The sequence below is a fragment of the Trachypithecus francoisi genome, unplaced genomic scaffold (genome assembly GCF_009764315.1).
Source record: "Trachypithecus francoisi isolate TF-2019V2 unplaced genomic scaffold, Tfra_2.0 Lachesis_group16, whole genome shotgun sequence".
Taxonomy (NCBI): domain Eukaryota; kingdom Metazoa; phylum Chordata; class Mammalia; order Primates; family Cercopithecidae; genus Trachypithecus; species Trachypithecus francoisi.
In genome coordinates, this window is record NW_022681461.1 from 75,840,232 (window position 1) to 75,861,678 (window position 21,447).

At 46.6% G+C, this 21,447-nt stretch overlaps 1 protein-coding gene and 1 long non-coding RNA gene across 3 annotated transcripts; one reads left to right on the plus strand and one right to left on the minus strand.

Annotated features, from left to right (window-relative positions):
• The first annotated feature begins 1,767 nt into the window (after window positions 1–1,767).
• Window positions 1,768–10,406, plus strand: CUNH9orf152 (chromosome unknown C9orf152 homolog). Its single transcript, XM_033237850.1, has 2 exons — window positions 1,768–2,604; window positions 8,515–10,406. Exons 1-2 carry the CDS (start codon window positions 2,412–2,414, stop codon window positions 9,039–9,041), a joined length of 720 nt encoding a protein of 239 aa, XP_033093741.1. The 5' UTR covers window positions 1,768–2,411; the 3' UTR covers window positions 9,042–10,406.
• Window positions 10,407–18,319: 7,913 nt separating this feature from the next.
• Window positions 18,320–21,185, minus strand: LOC117098851. Of its 2 annotated transcripts, none has more exons than XR_004443614.1 (3): window positions 20,743–21,100; window positions 20,056–20,201; window positions 18,320–18,380 (listed from the first exon to the last, which is right to left on the minus strand). It is a non-coding gene; the product is annotated as an uncharacterized LOC117098851 (long non-coding RNA). The 2 variants fall into 2 exon arrangements; XR_004443615.1 differs by lacking the exon at window positions 18,320–18,380 and having other exon boundaries at window positions 20,066–20,201; window positions 20,743–20,897; window positions 21,045–21,185.
• Between the last annotated feature and the right edge of the window lie 262 nt (window positions 21,186–21,447).

Consider the following 21,447-nt stretch of genomic DNA (forward strand, 5'->3'; position numbering starts at 1 on the left):
TCTGAAGACTTCCTGGGATGAGATTAAGTTGCCAATTTTTTCTTATAATATTGTTATTGTTATCACAGTCCAAGAGAAAGGAAAGTTTATTCAGTAAGTGCTATTGAAACAACTGGGCAATTATTTGGAGGAAAAAAAACCCTAGATCCTTGCCTTATACCTAACACAACACTAAAATAATTTCAAAGGGATTAAAGATATGAGTTTTAAAAGAAAGAGGAACTATATTAACTAAAAGAAGGAATTTAAACTCCTAAAAGGTATTCAATCAGAAGTAGATAGCCTCAGTTTACTTCTCATCAAAATATCCACAAACATGCACATATAGAAAAAGACAAAAACTGTTAATACTAAAAGAAAAAGGCTGACAAGTAAATACCAAAATATAGTAAAAACCAATTTCTACTGCTATTATTTCTCTTTCTTTTCTTTTCTTTTCTTTTCTAAGACAGGAGCTCACTCTGTTACCCAGACTGACGTGCAGTGGTGCAATCATGGCTCATTGCAGCCTTGAGCTTCTGGGCTCAAGCAATCGTCCCACCTCAGCCACCCAGGTAGCTTGGACTACAGGCATGTGCCACCATGCCTGGCTAATTTTTGTAGATACAGTTTCACCATGTTGCCCAGGCTGGTCCTGAACTCCAGGGCACAATCAACACACCCACCTCAGCCTCCCAAAGTGCTGGGATCACAGTTGTGAGCCATTGTGGCCAGCCTGCTGTCGTGATGTCTACTGCCATGATTTCATGGCAGGTGCAGCTGGTCCAGCACGGACGGGTTGCTCTTGCCTTCATGATAGAGCGACCTACCAATAAAAAGGTATGAGGAAGCTTTGGCTCTCTCTGTATTTTTTGAGACAGATTGAGCTCTAATCCAATGTGATTGCTGTACTTACAAAAGGGGGAAATTTGGACACAGAGACACCCACATAGGAAGAACATCATGTGAAGACAAAGGCAGAGATTAGGCGATGTTTTTGCAAGCCAAGGAATACCAGAGATTGCTAGGAAACCATCAGAAACAAGATGAGAGGCATGGAACAGATACTCTCACACAGCTCCAAGAAGAAACCAACCCTGCTCATACCTTGACCTTTCTCTTCTAACCTCCAGAACTAAGAGACAATAATGTTTGTGGATTAAGACATCCAGTTTATGGGTTTTCGTTATGGCGACCTAGCAAAACTAACATATACTACCCAGTGAAGACTTGCTCTCCATCTTCCACTGCTCCCCTACATCAAATAACTAGATCTTATCTGGTTAATGTCCAAAATGTCTCGTAGGTTCAGGCTTTACTCTGTTTCCATTGCCTCTGTAGACATATTGAGTAATTGGGTAATCAGTAAGCACCATGATAGGAGAAGATAGAAAGGCACTTAGTTGACCAAATGCCTTTCTGCAGCAAGGCTAGGTCAAAGCTGGTGTAAGAGGGAGCGGGTCTGGGATTCAAAAGTGATGTGGAAATGTTGGGACTGGCAAGCACAGGTTGAGGGGATGCCTAACTTACCACTTGGTTGGAAAATGCTGAGATGGCAGAGGCTACACCAAATGTCCAAGGAGCGGGGCTGGCCCAAGGCCAAGATTTCCCTGGGTTTTGTCCCATGGCTGGCTTTGGGGCTGGATTTTCACCTGGGGTGTGTGTTGGGGTCTGAGTGGAGATCTTGGGGAGATCTTTGCTACTGGGTTTCTTTAGGGTGTGGCCGCGGGGCACACATCCAGAAACACTGGCCTTGTGAAGTTCCCGAGGGTGTTCTTTGAACTACTGCAAACCCAACCGGCAGGTTTGCTGAAAAGTGGCCACGTTCCAGTCCAAAATGTGTGAGCCAAGAGGGTGCTTAGCATTCCCCAGGCCCAGTCCCAGCTCTGTCAGGAAATGGGAGACTTCACCGTAGCACTGGGAATTGGATTCTAAACTTTAGGATCAAGCAATGAAAGGACCTGGAATAAGATACCTTCTTGACCTCCCTGAAGGGATCTGAGCAGCTGAGCTTGCCTTTCTCTTTGCTCTCCCAGTCCTCCCTTTACTTCTCAGTCTCCTACTCCCCATCACTCCTTTCCCTGCCTCCTCCTGCCTGTCTCCTTCTTCCTCCCTTTCTTCTCTCATCCCATTAATCCCCCCTTGTCACTATCACCTCCTTCCTCCAGTCTTTCCCCTTTCGCTGCCCCTTCTTTCCTCCGACCTTTCCTTCTCTTACTGCCCCTGTCTCCCACCTTTCTCCTCCCCCCATTTCTCCCTCTCCCTACCTCCTCCTCCTGTTCATCTTTCTCCTTCCCCCTTGTTTTTCTATTTCCTTCCTCAGTCCCACTCCCCTTTCCACCCTCCTTTTGCCCATCACTTCTCCTTCTCCCTCTCTCCTCCTCCCTGGGTCCTGCCCCACCCAGCTCTGTTTGCTTTTCTCCCGGATCCGGATGGAGGGGTTGCCCTGCCCATGCCCAGCCCTGCCCCACTTCTGGCAGCTTGGGTCTCACTTCATGGCTGAGGGCTCCAGGACTCAGGCCCCTGGGAAAGGGCCCCCACTCAGCATCCACTCCCTGCGAGCCCAGTATGAAGGCTTGAAGAGGCAGCAGAGGACCCAGGCCCACCTCCTGGTGCTTCCGAAAGGTAGGAATGGACAGGTGCTGGGGAAGGAGAGACTGACCATGGGAGGACTGAGTGGCAGAGCCGCAGGGAGGCAGAGCCAGGGCTTTGCCAGCCCTCCCTCCCAGTGGGGAAGTGCAAGGGAGGCGGGCTCAGGGCAGCTCTGCTCAGCTGTCCTACCTGCTAAGGGAGCCAGGGGCCTCAGCCAAGCACATGGCTGCCAGCACTGTTCCTGGCCTCTGCTCTGATGTTCTAATCTTGCTAGACTGGTCAGCCTGGTGAGCCAGGCTTGGCCCCCCTGCTAGCTCGGGTATGGTGATAGGAGCTCTGCTTCCTGGCTGGGTCTAACTAAGGCACCTCCTACAGACCAGAGAAATTCACCCTGGAGGTAGAAGACATGGCGTTCCCAACAGCCTGGGAACTGTCTGGGCCAGAGGACGCCTAGGGCTCAGAGACCCATGAGGCATCCCAGGCTCATCCAGCCTCAAACATCAGGCAGGGAGGTGTGATTGGACACAGAAATCCCCTACCCCACTCATGGAGAGAAACCTCCTCCCTTTGGGAACTCAGATTTCATTCCAGGAGGAAGTTAGAGGCACAGGGCTCAGAAACCAAGGGCTTGTCAAATCCCAGCCCTTCCTCCTCTAACAGAGGAACAGGTTGAGGGAGAAGGGAAGATGCCCTGAAAGGTCAAAGCTGGGCTCTGTGGGATTCTGTGGTTATTTGTAGAGTTCAGCAGACTCTTTGGGCTGCCCTTTACCAGTACAGACTGGGCAAAAATCAGGGGCCAGAGGGACCTCTCTGTCTAGGGCAGGAAGTGTGCTGCCTTTTGGGAACAAAAGTGGCACCTCTGAGCTGAAGGAGCCCATCTCCCACTACCTGGACTGTTGCCAACCAATGGGATCCTGCCCGTTCCTGGCAGGAGTGAACTGGCACAGCCAGTCACCATCTCTGCAGGGCATAAACTGAAATGTTCCTAAAGCTCTATCCCACCCTGGAGGGTATTTATTCATTCAGTTACTCAACAAACATTTATTAATTTAAATCCCTTCAAAAGGAAACACCATGCTTAATACACCTGCAATTCAGACTCACAAATCTAATTGCATAGTGGGGATGATCCAAAGACATCTCAAATTCAACACGCCCCCAGAGAATTCACTATCCCCTGTGCTCATCCTTTCTCCTGCTCTTGGTAACTCAGTGCCCCCTTTCCCATCGTTACCAGGTGCTAAATTATGGTTCATGCAAGGAGTGCCCAGGTGTGGTTTTCTCCGAGAAGACTTCTGACCTCCCAGCTAGGTCAGGATCATTCAGGGCACTTTCAGCAGTTTGCGGTTGCACTTTTTTTTTTTTTTTTTTTTTGAGACAGATTCTCACTCTGTCGCCCAGGCTGGAGTGCAGTGGGGTGCAATCTCGGCTCACTGAAACCTCTGCCTCCCAGGTTCAAGCAATTCTCCCTGCCTCAGCCTCCTGAGTAGCTGGATTACAGGCACCTGCCACCATGCCCAATTAATTTTTGTATTTTTTTTAGTAGAGATGGGGTTGATGGCCATGTTGGCCAGGCTGGTCTTGAACTCCTGACCTCAGGTGATCCGCCCGCCTCAGCCCTCAAAAGTGCTGGGCGTGAGCCACCATGCTCGGCTGAGTTTCACATTCTTTATCTAACTGTGAGAGGCAGCATACTGTGTAATGGAGTGGTCACGTACTGGGTCTCGGAGCACAGCCTGAGTTTGAGTTCCAGTTCTGCCATTTACTTAATATGCAGCTTTAAACAAGTTATGTAAATTTTCTGGGGCTCAGTTTCCTCACCTGTCAATTGGGAATAACTGTAGTACCTAAATCATAGGGTTATTGCAGGAATCAAATGAATTCATATGTACAAAGCTCATCAAGGCTTTATGCACTGATTGACTGAGGACAAGATCACATATGTCATATGCATCTGAGTAGGAAGGCCATTGGAAACACTGGCACTGAATGTGAAGGAGCAGGTAATTCTCCAGGGAAAAATCAGGGTAAGGTGACAAAAATAAGGTGAAAATGACACTAAGGAGGCAAAAGAGCAACTAATTGTTCCCTATACTTTAGCAACAGATAGATGGTGATATCTTTCCTTGAGAATACAGGAGAAAAAGGTTTTTAATAGAGAGAGATGATCTTGTTTTTGAATACACTGCATTGGAGATAGTTGCCTGTAGACCTTCCATCCAGCCTGGATCTCATTCGGGCTGGAGATCTAGATTTGGGGTCATTCATCTATAGATGGTAGCTGAAACCATGGACATGGATAAAATTATGGCAAATCCATGTGTAAATTAATAAGAAACTGGGATGAAAGTTAGAGTTCTGGAATACTCAAATATTTAAGGAACAAGAGGAAGAAATGAAGCCAGGGAAGATGGAGAGAGCAGTCAAAATTTGAGGAGAGGGATGTCATTCAGCCATAAAAAGGAAAGAAATTCTGCCATATACTACAACATGGATAAAACTTGAGGACATTATGCTGAGTGAAGTAAGTCAGTCCCAAAAAGACAAATACTGTATAATCTTATTTACATGAGTAAATGGAAGTAGTCATATATAGAGAGACAGAAAGAAAGCAGAATGGTGGTTGCCAGAGGCTGGGGCACGGGGAAGTGGGGTGTTATTGTTTAATGCTTATAGAGTGTCAGTTAGGGAAGCTGAAGAGCTCTGGAGATTGGGTCCACAATAATGTGAATGTACACTACTAAACTGTACACTTAAAAATGGTTAAGATGGTACATTTTATGCTCTATGTATTTTACCACAATTAAACATATTTTAAGTGGTAGAAGAAAATCAAGAGCAATTAATGTCATGAAGCCAAGTTGGTAGAGGGATTTTAGAGGACCATGATCCTCAGTGCCTATTGCAGCAGAGAGACCCAGGAAGACAGAGTGAGCATTGAGATTGGGCTCCTGCTAAAGCTAGAAGTCAATGTCTCAAGACATTGAGTTGCATTTAGAAGCTCAGAAATTCTAGGAGCTGATTAATGAAAGGAAGGGCTCCAAAATTAGCTTTCTTCACCCTGTCTTAGCGTTATGCGATGGATCCAGGTTCTGGAAATTCAGTTACAAGTAGCAGTGTGCCTTCCCTGATGCAACGTAAGTTCCCAGGGGACCCTGAGCTACTTTCAGGAGTCTGTGGAGCCCCAATTACCCCCCGTGATTGATGTCCAAAAGGAATATGCTTTTGTCGCAGTCAGACACTGTGTGACTCGCCTTATGTAGAAAAAGGGATTAGGGTTGGGACTTATATCTGGGCTGGATGTTTTATATTACATTCCATTGAACATTCCTAGCAGCCCTGTAAGGTAGCTCCCTTTTTAAGATCTCCATTTTATAGATGAGGAAATGGAGGCCTAGGGTCTCCTAGTGAGTCAGTGGTGAACTCAGGACCAGACCTCATGTCTGCCTGCCTCTGGCTTGATGAGAGCAGCTCCACCAAAGGTCTCAGGCAGTTAGGATGAATTTCAATTCTTCTTTCCTCCCTGAGTCTCCCTACCACTCTCTTCGCTATTCTCTCCACCCACTTCCTCCATCCCCACTGAAGAGAGAAATCAAGGAGGGGCTCAAAATATCCCTTCTCCAATTTGTTATCTCCCAGCAAAGTGAATCCAGGATGAAGAATGAAGAAAGTATCATAGATAACAAGTACATTTCCTTCATCGCCAGTCCCTAACTGACCAAAACCAAAACAGATAAAAAACATGATACAAAATTTCCCTGTACTCTTCAGGCAATTACCCTAATTCTCTTTCTCTTGTACAGTGAAGAGCAGGCACCATCCCAATGTGGAGGGTACTGCCACAGAAGGCTCATGGTGATTCTCAGCAGAGGCTGCTCTGGGGTGGGGTCCCTGTGTACCTCCCAGCTGAACTCTCTTTTCTTTCCTCTGAACCAAAGGCTGGGACTGACAGTTGAACAAGCCTGTCCACCTTCAGTCCTTTCCTTCTAAACTCATGATGGGAGAGGATACCAGTTTCTAGGTTCTCTCATTGTGTCTCCCTCCTTCCTTGTTCTCAAATAAGTACATAACATGTTGGATATTTATAAAAGTTTCCTTCGGCCGGGCACAGCGACTCACGCCTGCAATCCAAGCACTTTGGGAGGCCGAGGCAGGTGGATCACAAGGTCAGGAGATCGAGACCATCCTGGCTAACACGGTGAAACCCCGTCTCTACTAAAAATACAAAAAAAAAAAAAAAATTAGCCAGGTGTGGTGGCAGGCACCTGTAGACCCAGCTACTCGGGAGGCTGAGGCAGAAGAATCGTTTGAAGCTGGGAGGCGGAGGGCGGAGGTTGTAGTGAGCCGAGATCGCGCCACTGCACTTCAGCCTGGGCAACAGAGCAAGACTCTGTCTCAAAAATAAAATAAAACAAAACAAAAGTGTTTCCTTCATTTCATGCTGGAAAATAATACTAAGGAACTAATGCAGTTACAAAGCCGAAACAAATCTTGAGAGCCTCACACTAGAGTTAATGTTGACAGGACAGTAGTTGTTGGCTGAGATGGCTGCAGCTGGTCTTCTGTTTCTTTTGGATCCCTGGAATTGGAGCTCAGGGGCTTCCTTCTGACTTTATTCTTCCAACATCCTCTCCCCACTCTTGCTCTGCAGATTGTCACCTCCAGGGTCTTCTGTGATAGCAGGTGATGGGACAGACAAGTGAACCTAAATAACACCTCTGAGGAGCTCCAGACTGGTTACACACCTGCTTTCTATAAGGCAAATGCCTTTCAGTCATTCCAACCCCTGTCACTGCCACCAAGAGTTAACAATGAACTATCATATTCCACTAGGTGGTTTAAAAAAAAGTCCCCAAGAAAAAAAAAGAGACATTGGTCTGCCTCTTCCACCTAAAGCCAGTTCTGAGGAGCAGTAAATGCTGCAGATGTCTTCCCAGAGCAGTGCCTGTGGACTATAAGGATAATGATTGGTTCTCTAAAAGGAGCTGCTTCAAAACACAACTCCTCCCTCTTCTGCCTTGGGTTGTAAACCCACTATTAGAATCCCAGGACACAGCCCGGTGCAGTGGCTCACGCCTGTAATCCCAACACTTTGGGAGGCTGAAGCGGGCAGATCACTTGAGGCCAGGGGTTCAAAACCAGCCTGGCCAACATGGTGAAAATCATGTCTGTACTAAAAATACAAAAATTTATCAGGCAGGGTGGCGGGTACCTGTAATCCCAGCTACTTGGGAGGCTGAGGCAAGAGAATCGCTTGAACCTGGGAGGCGGAGGTTGCACCACTGCACTCCAGCCTGGGCAATGGAGTGAGACTCCGTCTCAAACAAAACAAAGAAAAACAAAACAAAAAAAGAATCCCAGAATACAAAACCCCGTAAGTTAAGAATAATGTTTTCCACTGGTGAGCATATGTGAACCCACATGTGTGTGAGTCTATGTGTGCTCTTGTTCCTTGCCTTTCTTTTAGCCCCAGATGCTAGTTCCCTATCTCCTCCCAGAGTTCCCTCCTTCACTTCAGTGTTTGGCCCTCTGTTATGCCTGAGATTTTCCATTGCATTGATTGCCACCTGAAAAGTTATTATAAATATGCATTTTTGTCTCTCAACTAGGACACACCCAGGAAGGTATGGGTTTTGTCTCAGTCTTCATTGCCGTATTCCTAGGACCTGGAATAAATAATGCCTGGCCCATATTAAGTGCTCAATAAATATGTGCTGAATGAATGAATAATTGTGTGTGTGTGAATACATATGGGTGAGGTGTGAAAGGGCATGTGTGTGAGCATGCAAGTGAGACCCTGTGTATGTACACATGTACACACATGCAATGTACCAGGAACCTTCTGGGGATGGCCTTCCTTCAGCTTGAAAGCAATGAGACCCCCTAAGTGAGAGCTGCCCCGTCCCTTCCAGTGATGACCCTGCTGGTGCTTTCTCTTTTCAGGAGGAAACATGCCTGCTCCTGCGGAATCGATAGTCAATGCTGTTTGGATTAACAAGGAGAGAAGGAGCTCACTGTCCCTGGAAAAGGCAGATTCCAAGGTGGATGGGAGGCTGGAGGAGGCTGCCCAGGGCTGTCTTCAGGCCCCTGAGTCTCCATGGCACACGCATCTGGAGATGCATCATTTGGTTCGAACCTTTCCCCAGGACACCAGTCATCAAGTACATCATAGGGGCAAGCTTGTGGGATCTGACCAAAGGCTTCCTCCTGAAGGAGACACACACTTGTTTGAAGCCAATCAGATGATTCAGCAAGCAACCGGAATCCCAGAGGCTGCCCAGCTTCCATGCCAGGTGGGCAATACCCAAACAAAGGCAGTGGAATCTGGCTTAAAATTCAGCACTCAATGTCCTCTTTCCATAAAGAACCCACACAGGTCTGGCAAACCAGCTTACTATCCATTTCCCCGGAGGAAATCTCCCAGGATCTCCCAAGCTGCCCGGAACCTGGGCTTATATGGCTCACCCTGAAGCTTTCTATTCTGCCAGATGTCTTGACCTTGAGGCCACCCGTGGCCTCATGGAAGAACCAATGAGGCAGAGCCACAACTAGGTCTCCAGCTATGAGCAAGAACTGTACTAACCCAATTATAGGAATTGTGGGAGATGAACTTCACAGTGGTAACATGGTTTTACCCTTCAGTAAGAAACTTCCCAGGCCAAATTGCCCACAGTTTAGGATGAAGAGGACTGTCTGGTCAGTGCAGCCCCATTCTGACATTGATATAAGGTCCTGGCTATCCATTCCTTGGAGAGGACCAGTAAGACATCTGCTCCATCCCTGGAACTGGAGAATTTTGAAACACAAACCAGGGACTCTAGCCAATAGAATGCCTTAGCAATGCCCAGGGGTCAATGGGCATGGGCATTCTTGTTTTCAATGTCTTCTGATGATTTCTCACATATTCTGGAGACGACAAGCTCTGAGAATTCAGACACTTCTTCTGGTGGCTGTGTCTGGGGGGCCATCTCACTTAGAAGTCACAACACTCATTGGCAGTGATCACATCATTTCAGTTTGGGCTTCCCAAAGTATAGTTACCCTGTATGAAGGTCAGATCAATGCTACCTACCATTTTGTGTCTTTAAGGAGTCTTTAGAAAGCGCTGATCATCTGTCACTGCTGAGACATGTACATTCCAATATCATCACAGATTTATCTCCTTCCTTCCTTCTCTCCCTCCCTCCTTCTGTCTCTCCCTCCCTCCTTCTGTCTCTCCCTCCCTCCATTCATTCCTTCCTTCCTTCCTTCCTTCCTCCCTCTCTTCCTTCCTGTCTATTTTTCTCTCTCTCTGTAAGTTAATTTCTTATTAAAAACTGCCACTCATTGAAGATATATAATGATGGGATCCTGAACAAAAAGAGGCAAAGAAATTCTCCTGCTTGAAAAATATGCATTTCCTAGAGACTGCCTCCTGTTTAGTCCAACTTAGATCACTCAGATCCTTCCTGGGATCAAATACATATTTTTAAACATAAGACAAAGTGAACCAGGTGTTACTTGGGTGATAGGAAAAAAGCTTGTCTTTCCTGGTTAATGTTTAGCTTTAGTAATGCTATTTAAACACACCTAAGGTGCCTTTCCCTCATCTCAGGTGCTTTCTCTGTAAAGTTTCACCCCCACCTTTCTTTTCTCCCCATGGCCATCCAGTCTTGCCCATCTATATCCAGAGTTGTTAACTAGCAGTGTCATTACCTGTCAAAAACATGTAGGTGCCTCCTTGAACTACCCAGAAATCCACTCCAATTTGGGGATTGTCGTTTCTTTTGTGAATAATTAATACAATTCAGTTGTTTTTAAAATATTCTAATAAAAAAGGACATTTTCTCAAAAAACTTTTTCCTTTGTTTTTGTTTTTAAAGAAGTATCCCACAAGTAATATATCTTTCTGTAGGTTTGCTTTTGTTTCCTGTTTTTGGAGATGGAGTCTCGCTCTGTTGCCCAGGATAGAGTGCAGTGGTGCAATCTCAGCTCACTGCAAACTCAGCCTCTCGGGTTCAAGCCATTCTCTTGCCTCAGCCTCCCGTGTAGCTGGGATTACAGGCATGCACCACTACCCCAGCTAATTTTTTGTATTTTTAGTAGAAACAGGGTTTCACCTTGTTGGCCAGGCTGGTCTCGGACTCCTGACCTCCCTAGGGTGATCTGCCTGCCTTGGCCTCCCAAAGTGCTGGGATTACAGGTGTGAGCCACCACACCTGGCCAATAATTACATCTTTTATTTTTCTCCTGCCTCAGCCTCCCATGTAGCTGCAATTACAGGCATGTGCCACCATACTCGGCTAATTTGTATTTTTAGTAGAGATGGAATTTCTCCACATTGGCCAGGCTGGCCTCGAACTCCCGACCTCAAACTCCTGGCCTCGATCCGCCCTCCTCGGCCTCCCAAAGCGCTGGGATTACAGGTATGAGACACCGCGCCCAGCAAAAGGTAGAAATAACCCCTCCATGACCACGGCAGTGACTCAAACCTGCAATCTTCTGATCCAAAGTCAGATGCCTTATCCATTAAGCCACACAGCCACTGCCTGGTCAAGTCTTTGTTCAAAATGCCAAGAGCCTGGGATGGTCTCCACTGATAACATTAGCAAAAGAAGGTTTTCCTCTTCTCTTCCTAAGGTAGAGAAAAACCACCTCACATTGTAAATCCTGCATCAGGCAGGCCACCTTTACCTTGGGTTCCCCCAGGCTTCCATTTCCCAGTGAGGACTCCCCATGTGGCTGCCTGGTATGCACCATGCTTCAGTCTTCCCTGGTAGGAGGAGGACTGATCAGGCTCCAGTCTGGGCACTGCTATTGGCAGAGATGTGACCTTTATTAGATGAATTAAAGTCAGAGATTTCAGAGCCAAATCTCAGAGCCACAGATTTACCAGTTTAAGTGAAGGAGATAATCTTCCCTGGGGTGGTGAGGAAAGTGGAGGAGAGACGTTTTCCCCAAGCTAGAAACAGAAAAGGTTTTTTCCAAGAAGAGCTACCAATTCAGCTGGGTCTAATAGCTTTTTCCCCACTAGCGGATAGGCTGCCCTCACACTATCTCAGTCGGATTCCCTAACTTTTCAGTCACTCCCTGACATTGAAGCCAGTCATTTCAGTTGGTAAAGCTTGGAACTGTTCAAATGTCAAAGTTCATCTCATAGTCAAGTCAGAGTCTACCAAGCTCCACCTCCTCCCAGCACAGCCTTGACTGATGCCTTGAAGGCTAGAGGGAGCAGCTCATTCCCACATTCTTCTTTCTCTGTTTACACAGATTTTTCTTTTCTTTTTTTTTTTTTTATTATACTTTAAGTTCTAGGGTACATGTGCATAACGTGCAGGTTTGTTACTCATGTATACTTGTGCCATGTTGGTGTGCTGCACCCATCAACTCGTCAGCACCCATCAACTCGTTTTGACAAGGGGGTAGGAAGGATGGAGAAGAAGCACAGACAGCCCTTTACGTGACTGGCCACGGCGTAGTTTTGGTCTCTTCCCTTGGCCATTTATGCTGACCTGGCTTGTCATCTATAGGTTTGGTATGGACACGTGGTGGCCCCAATGGGCTCCTGCTGAGGAGGGACTCATCCCAAGCAGCCCGCTAGCGTGGGTGGTGGTGGGGGTCCCTTGGGAAGATGGTGATGCCTGGTCAAGCTGCCTCCACCCCATTGCATCAGGAGTCCCTTCTTTTTACCCTTTGCCCCAAGTTCATCTACCTCTGCTAGCCCAGCTCAGCCTGTAGACACATAGGCAGCAGGCATTTTCTGCACCCATGTGAGGTGATCATCCCTGCACCTTCTCTTTCTGGCCATTCTATACTCTTCTGTTTCCACTGAAGTCTCTCCTTTCTCCTGACCAATCATCTAGTGGGAGGAAAATGTGTCAGTCCTCCTTCTTGCAGACACTATTTTATTTATTTATTTGTTTATTTATTTATTTATTTTTGAGGTAGAGTTTTGCTCTTGTTCCCGAGGCCGGAGTGCAATGGCACTATCATGGCTCACTGCAACCTCCGATTCCTGGGTTCAAGCGATTCTCCTGCCTCAGCCACCCGAGTGACTGGGATTACAGGTGCGCGCCACCATGCCTGGCTACTTTTCATATTTTCAGTAGAGATGGAGTTTTGCCGTATTGGTCAGGCTGGTCTCGAACTCCTGACCTCAGGTGATCCACCTGCCTTGGCCTCCCAAAATCCTGGGATTACAGGTATGAGCTACCTCTCCAGGCCGACAGTACCATCTTTAAAAGAAAGGTTCTGCTGGGTACACTGGCAATCCCAGCACTTTGGGAGGCCAAGGCAGGTGGATCACCTGAGGTTAGGAGTTCGAGACCAGCCTGACCAATATGGTGAAACCCTGTGTCTACCAAAAACACAAAAATTAGCTGGGCTTGGTTGCTCGTGCCTGTAATCCCAGCTACTCAGGAGGCTGAGGCGAGGAGAATCACTTGAACCTGGGAGGTGGAGGTTGTGGTGAGTCAAGATCCTGCCACTGCACTCTAGCCTGGGTGACAGAGCGAGACTCTGTCTCAACAAAAAAAAAGAAATGTTCTTTGCCCTCCCTCTTTCCCCTTTGGCTTTGAGAAGAATAGTCAGGTGGGGTGTGTGTGTATAGGTTTTTTTTTTTTTTTTTTTTTTTGAGACAGGGTTTCACTCTGTTTTCCAGGCTGGAGTGCAGTGGCGCGATCACAACTCACTGCAGCCTCAACCTCCCAGGCTCAAGCAATCCACCCGCCTCAGCCTCCTGAGTAGCTGGAACTATCTGTGCACGCCACCACGCCCAGCTAATGTTTGTATTTTTTGTAGAGACAGGGTCTCATTATGTTGCCCAGACTGGTCTCGAACTCCTTAGCTCAAGTGATCCACCTGTCTCAGCCTCTTAAAGAGCTGGGATTACAGCGTGAGCCATAGCATCCAGCCTTAGTCAGGTGTTTAATTCCATGGAGAGGAGGGAATTAGCTCCATACAAACACTAAATGTCCCTATTGTGGCTCAGAAAACAGTGCCCCCAAGAGAAGGCCTCAGAAGCAAAAGCTTTTCTTGACCTTCTCCTGCCACTATCACTATCTCTCAGTGCCATTCTCCCCCAGGGCTAGCCATAGAAACTAGAATGCCTCTTCCCTAAGGTGGGTCATAGAAAGCAGAACCCTGGCCTGGTACGGTGGCTCACACCTGTAATCCCAGCACTTTGGGAGGCCGAGGTGGGTGGATCACCTGAGGTCAGGAGTTTGAGCAGCCTGGCCAACATGGTGATAACCCCATCCCAACTAAAAATACAAAAAATACAAAACTCCAGCCACTTTCTAAGTCCAGAACTTCTTTCCTGGGCCTTTGATTTTTTTTTTTTTTTTCTCCCCCTCAGTGGCGCAATCTTGGCTCAGGGCAATCTCCGCCTCCTCCCAGGTTCAAGCGATTCTCCTGCCTCAGCCTCCTGAGTAGCTGGGACTACAGGCATGCGCCACCACGCCTGCTAATTTTTGTATTAGTAGAGACGGGGTTTCACCATGTTGGCCAGGCTGGTCTTGAATTCCTGGCCTCATGATCAGTCCACTTTGGCCTCCCAAAGTGCCAGGATTACAGATATGAGCCACCACGCCCGGCTATTTCCTGGGCATCTTGATTCCAGGCAGGATATGTACAGAAAATATTGCAACTTGCCTGTAGCTGTCTCCTCGCCCTCCCTCTAGGCATTCAGTCTCCTGGGGAGATACCAAATTAAGACCCTACCTTAGGAAAGGACTTATTCCAAGGTCCCTGCTCTCTCACAAACTAGGACTTCCGTAGTACCTCTGTGTGCATGTGTGTGTGGGGAGGAAGATTCTCCACAGTGGCCAAGGGGGAAGTTGGTGGGGAAGAGTAGAGGGAAGGGAACTAAGAAGTCCAGCTCCGGCAGGGCACAGTGGCTCAAGCCTGTAATCCTAGCACTTTGGGAGGCCCAGGCGGGCGGATCACGAGGTCAGGAGATCGAGACTATCCTGGCTAACACGGTGAAACCCCGTCTGTACTAAAAAAATACAAAAAAATTAGCTGGACGTGGTGGCGGGCGCCTGTAGTCCCAGTTACTCGGGAGGCGGAGGCAGGAGAACGGCGGGAACCCTGGAGGCGCAGCTTGCAGTGAGCCGAGATCACGCCACTGCACTCCAGCCTGAGGAACAGAGCGAGACTCCGTCTCAAAAAACAAAAAAAGTCCAGCTCCTTCCCTCCTTGGGGGAGCTAGAGTCAAACTCCCTCAGAATGTCACACCCACCTAGGACATGTCCCCATAGTGGTGGGAGAAACTGCCTCAGAGAAGGGTTGGGTCATGGCCCTACTTAATACTGTGAAAGGAAAATTAAAACTCAGGACCTCAATTCACTCTGCCAGAAGGAAAAAAAAAAAAATCCTAAAAGCTGAGTCATACATGAAATTGCCTTTCCTTTTGTTCCTAAACAGACAGCTACAGATAAAATGTTAAATATCTCCACAGGCAGCTACTCTGCTTTCACCTTATCTTATGTAAACACTGATTTACTCATTGTGAGACAAATCCATAATTGACTATTCCCCTACCTACTCCTTTTCCCTTGCAACTTGTGGATTTCCAGACCCTCCCTCTTTCCCCTCCAGCCACTTTTCCCCTTTAAATAGTGAAGTCCTGGGAGTCATCTTTGGAGAAAGGCACAGACCACACAGACTGTGTCTGTGATTCCCTGTTTTTCCTTCTGCGCATATCCTTAACCTTGGAAAAATTAACTCATAAATTGTTTCAGACCTGTCTCAGAGCAATACTTTATGTCTGGTCCCTGTTTTGATCTTTCATGTTTAAAAAACATTAATTTTTACTTGGTTTTCTTGGGTTTTGAGAGAAGCATCTGAAATTCTTTTAGTCCAGAAAAATTATTAATCTTCTCCAGTGGCACCTCCCGCCTCAGGTTCTTCCTGAGAAGATGCTTCTTCTGTTCATCTTATTTGTTTAAAAATCCCTGCACCCCAGCTTGTGAGTAGGGTGCCCCATATTGAAGGTAAAAATTCTAGCAAGGTGATATCACTTGCTTAAGGTGGCACAGCTAGCAAATTGCACAAGGAAACAGCAAACTCAGGCAGCCACAAGCCATATACCAGAGCCTAAACTCTTTTTTACTATTATTATTATTGTTGAGACGGAGTCTTGCTCTGGTTTGTGGCCCAGGCTGGAGTGCAGTGGCAAGATCTTGGCTCACTGCAACTTCCGCCTCCCAGGTTCAAGCAATTCTCCTGCCTCGGCCTCCTGAGCAACTGAGATTACATGTATGAGCTACCACGCTCGGCTAATTTTTGTGTTTTTAATAGAGACGGGGTTTCACCATATTGGCTAGCTGGTCTCAAACTCCTGACCTCAGGTGATCCGCCCGCCTCAGCTTCCCAAAGTGCTGGGATTATAGGTGTAAACCACTGCACCCAGTCTTTCTTTTTTTTTTTTCTTTTCAGAGTCTAAACTCTTAACAATGTTAAACTATCTCCTCCTGATTCCTTCCCTTCACTTATTTTTATAACATCATAGCTGGGAAATCCACCCTCCAAATATTTTTTAATTGAAACTGCCAATGGTGAAATTGCTGCTTCTAACTGGAGGCTAGAGAGAATCCTAAGACTTTTCCTAAATTCTTCTTCATAAAACCTCACCTTTCCCCAGCCTTTCAGGTGCTGGTTGACCCTCCACATTCTTCACAAACATTCTTTCAGGTCACTTCCTTATTGAGAAAGACTCAGTCATGACTTCCAGCATTTTCTGTCTGCACATAAATTCTGAAAGCTTTCGCCAGCTGTGACTGTGTTTCTCCCACAGCTAACGAACAACACACTTCCTAGAAACAGAAAGTTCAAGGAACTGAACTTGTAATATTTTTTCTTGGCCTTGTGTTTGTGACAATTACATTAAATTTCCCCCTCCAATTCCATCCAATAAGATGATACAACCACTGAAGTTGCCTTTCGTCTCTTTCCAGTAATTAACTATGATTTATTCTGTGTTATTAATTCTTGTATTTCCCCTCTGCCTGCTTGCTGATAACTCCCCCACCCTGGGTGAATCCACCCCCTGAATTCCTCAAATCCAGGATCATAATTAAGAGTTGGTAGCATAGCAGCCCCTGAGCCCTGGCTGAGAAATAGGAGAAGGAGGAAAAAGCTGGTTGTGGCAAATGTTCTGTCTTCTGCCAACCCAAACCCCAGGTGTTTTTAAGGGGGGCCAAACTGGCTCTCAAAATCAGTATCAGCCCCAGATCCAGATTAGCACATTTTCTCCCAATGCAGGAACTGCTTCTCTTTACAAGAAATGCAGGTGTGCCGGGCATGGTGGTTCACACCTGTAATCCCAGTATTTTGGGAGGCAGAGGCAGGCGGATCACCTGAAGTCAGGAGTTCGAGACCAGCCTAGCAAACATGGTGAAACACAGTCTCTACTAAAAATACAAAATTAGTTGGGTATGGTGGTGTGTACCTGTAATCCCAGCTACTAGGGAAGCTAATGCAAGAAAATAGCTTGAACCTGAGAGGTGGAGGTTACAGTGGGCCAAGATCTTGCCACTGCACTACAGCCTGGGCAACAGAGTGGCAGAGTGGGACTCCGTCTCAAAAAAAAAAGGAAATGCAGGTGCTCTCGTGGTGGGAGGGTTCTGAGAGCAAGACCTGTCTCTCTCTTGCCATGGGTCCCTTTCTCTGCCAGTTTCAGAATCCACTTGCTGGATTCTCCCCCAAGCCTGGAGCCTTACTCTCATTTGAAAGCACTGTGACCAGTGACTGCACTCACAACCTGAGGACTGCGGGGATGCCCCTGCCCAAATCCCAGGATCCTCTCTGCTGAGCATTGCCACAAATTAATAAGATCGATGAGAAGACCCCTGACCAGTCAGGCACACTGCCAGTCCCCAAAGGATGTGTGTACAGAGGAAATTCGTGGCAAAACCCTGATGAGTCGAGCCAGATTTAGATGGCCTACAAGGCCTCTTTTTGTTTCACTAACCTTGGGCCCAGACCAAGGTGACCTTATGCTCTGAGACGGTGTTTCTCAACAGTGATTGCACAAGAGAATCAGCAGGAAGCTTGGAAAATATTCAATTAAATGACAATCTCTGAAGTAGGGCTTGAGCATTGGCATTCTTTGTTTCTGTTGATCAAGGCATAAACTATGTGAAGTGTGAGAAGTGTGCTAATCTTGAGCGTAGCTTACGTATTAGCTATTATGTATTATGTATGTATTAGTCCATTTTCATACTGCTATGAAGAAATACCCAAGATGGGTAATTTATAAAGAAAAAGAGGTTTAATAGACTCACAGTACCATATGGCTGGGGAGGCCTCACAATCATGGCAAAAGGTAAAGGAAGAACAAAGGCACATCTTACATGGCAGCAGGCAAGACAGCAAGTGGAGGGGAACTGCCCTTTATAAAACCATCAGATATTGTGAGACTTACTTGCTATCATGAGAGCAGCACAAGAAAAATCCGCCCCCATGATTCAATTACCTCCCACTGGCTCCCTTCCATGACACATGGGGATTATGGGAGCTACAATTCAAGATGAGATTTGGGGCTGGGCATGGTGGCTCACAGCTGTAATCCCAGCACTTTGGGAGGCCAAGGCAGGCAGATCGCTTGAGATCAGGAGTTCAAGACCAGCCTGGCCAACATGGTGAAACACTGTCTCTACTAAAAATACAAAAATTAGCCAGGCGTGGTGGCCTATACCTGTAGTCCCAGCTACTCAGGAGGCTAGGGCAGGAGAATCGCTTGAACCCTGGAGGCGGAGGTTGCAGTGAACCGAGATCATGCCATTGCACTCCAGCCTGGCCGACAGAGTGATACAGTAAGACTCCACCTAAAAAAAAAAAAAAAGTTGACATTTGGGTGAGGACACAGTCAAACCATATCTATGCCTATATCTACATCTATATCTGCTTATTTTCACAGATACAGATACCTACAGACATGTGTGACACAGATCAAGATATACATTTTGAGCATTCTAGAAAGTCACCTTCAATCTCTTCCTGGTAATTAACCACAATTTATTTTTCCATTCTCCTGTTTCTACTTTTTGCCGTATGCATACAGCAAGCATTTTTCATTTTACACATCCTTTCGTGGACATTTGCTTCCATTTCTCTTTAAATCTCCCTACCCGTCTTTTTTTTTTACAGATACCTGTCTGGGTGAGCTGGTTTCAAGCATGGGTATTTTTTGAAAGCTCCCCCTGGTGATTCTAGAATTCTAAGATTCAGCATTGAGACCCACTGCCTTAGGACCACACTGATTATAAACAGAGGCACAAATTTGCTCAATGGATAGAGGCTTCTCTGTGAGGCTGAGCACAGAACTTGTGGGACTCTTCATGTCCCTCCTTTGGGTGCCACTCTTATATTCCACTTGAGTTCCCATGATCGGGAGAAGGGGTTGGGGAGGGTCCTGTGGGGGAGGCAGCCCCATGCGTATTTTATCACACCAGCTCTGTGAGTAGAAGGCAAGGAAGTCACCCAGATGAGGCTCTGAAAAAGACTGTAGGCCAGAAGACCCTTTTTGTCCCTCCTACCAACAGGTAGGTCCTGATAAGAGGCTCTGCTGTATCCTTGAGAACCATCTCAGAGGACCCTCTTTTGGGATGCAGCTTCCTCATCCCAAAGCTTTGGAAAACCCTGAGCTTCCTCACTAGGGCAGACCTGTCTGCCTTTCATCATTACATGGAACCAGACTTCATGTCGTGGAGTTTCTCTAATTTCAGCATTATTCTTGAGATGAACTGGAAGTCATATGAAGATCAGAGAGGACTCAGTGATTATAACGAGGCAGGCTTCAGGGCAAGGGCCTGGAATTATTTGGGCAAGAAACTCCTGAAAAACCTCTCTCAAGTATTTAGCCAGAAGTGAGGAGGGTGGGCAAAGAGTTATTTTCAGGGTATTTTTCAGACACCTTGAAAATGTTAGGGTGGTTAATTTCAGAGTGATTTTGAATCCCAACAAATCTCCTATGTCTCACTCAGTGGTTCTAAAGTGTGTTCTGCCAGCCAGCAGCATGGGGGGTCACCTGGAAATATGTCCGAAATGAAAATTATTTGGCCACACCCAGCCCTGTTGACTCAGAAACTCAAGAGGGAAGGGCAAGCAGTCTGTTTTAGCAAGCCCTCCATAGGATTCTGATGCACACTCAACTTTGAGAACCACTATTTGTGATAGAGTCTACCCCCTGCCTTAATGGGTGATCAGTATGGAGAAGTCACATTTGGTAGATTTCCCATTTTAACCTTTTTTTTTTTTTTTTTTGAGTAAAAAAATATTCCACCTTAGTGTCCCAAGCGTTTGGACAGAGACACAGAGAATTGCTTACTAGTTTTGGGGAGATTATGACATTTTTGCAAGATAAGTAACTTTCAGCTCCATTTTCCTATCCAGTCTACAGAATGTCCATTCTGTTAGTCTCTGCTGACAGGGCAAAGGAGGTGGCAGAGTAAAAGATTCACTCCCTACCTGTCCCCATAGGAAGGGCACAGAATGTCTCACCCTTTGCTGCAGTAGCCTCCAGGCCTAGGGCTGTGAAGCAACCTTGTGTTTACTTGCTCAGTTCCGGCTGGAGTGCATGATGCGGAAGTAAACAGAGTTTACGCACAAAGAGAGAACATGTACTCAGTGTCTCTGCATGCCAGACTCTGATACAAAAGCAACAGATACAGAGAAAGTCACGAGCTTTGTTCTTAAGGAGGGTAAGTAACAAAAGTTTAACCACTTGGAACAGGTACAACTTCTGGGATACGTCTGAGTCAGTTCAGGCTGCCACAATTAAATACCATAGACTGGGAAGCTTATAAACAGCATAAATCTGTTTCTGAAAGTTCTAGAGGCTGGGGAGTGTTAAGATCAATGCACTGGTAATTTCGGTGTCTAATGGGGGCCTGCTTCCTGTTCATAGACGGCCATCTTCTGGCTGTGTCCCCATATGATGGAAGGAGCAAGAGATCTCTCTAGGGTCCCTTTTAAATTTTATTTATTTATTTATTTTCTGAGGTCTCTTCTATAAGAACACTAATGCCATTCATGAGGGCTCCATCCTTGTGACCCAGTCACCTCCCAAATACCCCATCTCCTAATATCACCAGATTGGGGTTCAGGATTTCAACATATGAATTTTGGGGTATGCAAACATTTACTCCATAACAGGAGATAATTAATTATCAACAACTTTATTTTTACCTTCCAAGGCCTTGGATGAAATTCAAGGCTGGGTGTGTCACTCACAGGAATGAAAACAACGCATTCCAGTTCAGAACTTAATAAGTCCTGTCCAGCACAAGTTTAAAAACAAAAAAGCCTTCCAGCGTCTTTCTGAGGAGCTCTGGGCTGCACGTCTGCAGTGAGGAAGAAATGGGAAGCTTGGTTAACTGCTCTCCCAACTTGAGCTTCTAGCTCTCATTCCAAGTTACTTAGAGAAGTTTCTGTCCTCTCCAGGGTTGGGGGTGTACAATAACTGGGAGGGAGGTGGGGTAGGACCTTACCTGAGTAATACTGTCATGAGATACATGGTTTTGGAAATTCACCCTCTAGCGGATGGGATCCTCTCCGGGCATGGAAGGAGGCACCTCTGCTTTTCCTGGTTGCTGAGAATCCATCTGCAACTCCTCTGCATGCAGGAGTCAACCTCCAGCTTGGTTTTGCTCTTGTTCCGCACCTCACCCCTCCAAGGCAGTGGTTGTAACCAGGATATAATAAAACCTTACACCATCCCTCTTAAATGTGAAGTCCCTCTCTGCTCCATGGGTCCCGCGCATGCTTTGTGCTCGCAATCTCAGGAGAGGAGGCCAACTTCGAGCAGCCGTTAGGGACACCATCAGCTACGACCTGGAGCCCTTTGGAGTTCTCAGGTGTATCATGTTCTCCAATTTACAAGGAACAAATAAA

Excerpts from the sequence above, each read along its gene's own strand:
- CUNH9orf152 (XM_033237850.1), top strand. The coding sequence starts at position 2,412 with ATGGAGGGGTTGCCCTGCCCATGCCCAGCCCTGCCCCACTTCTGGCAG. Across the intron at positions 2,605-8,514 it reads CCTCCTGGTGCTTCCGAAAG|GAGGAAACATGCCTGCTCCT; the intron begins GTAGGAATGGAC and ends TTCTCTTTTCAG.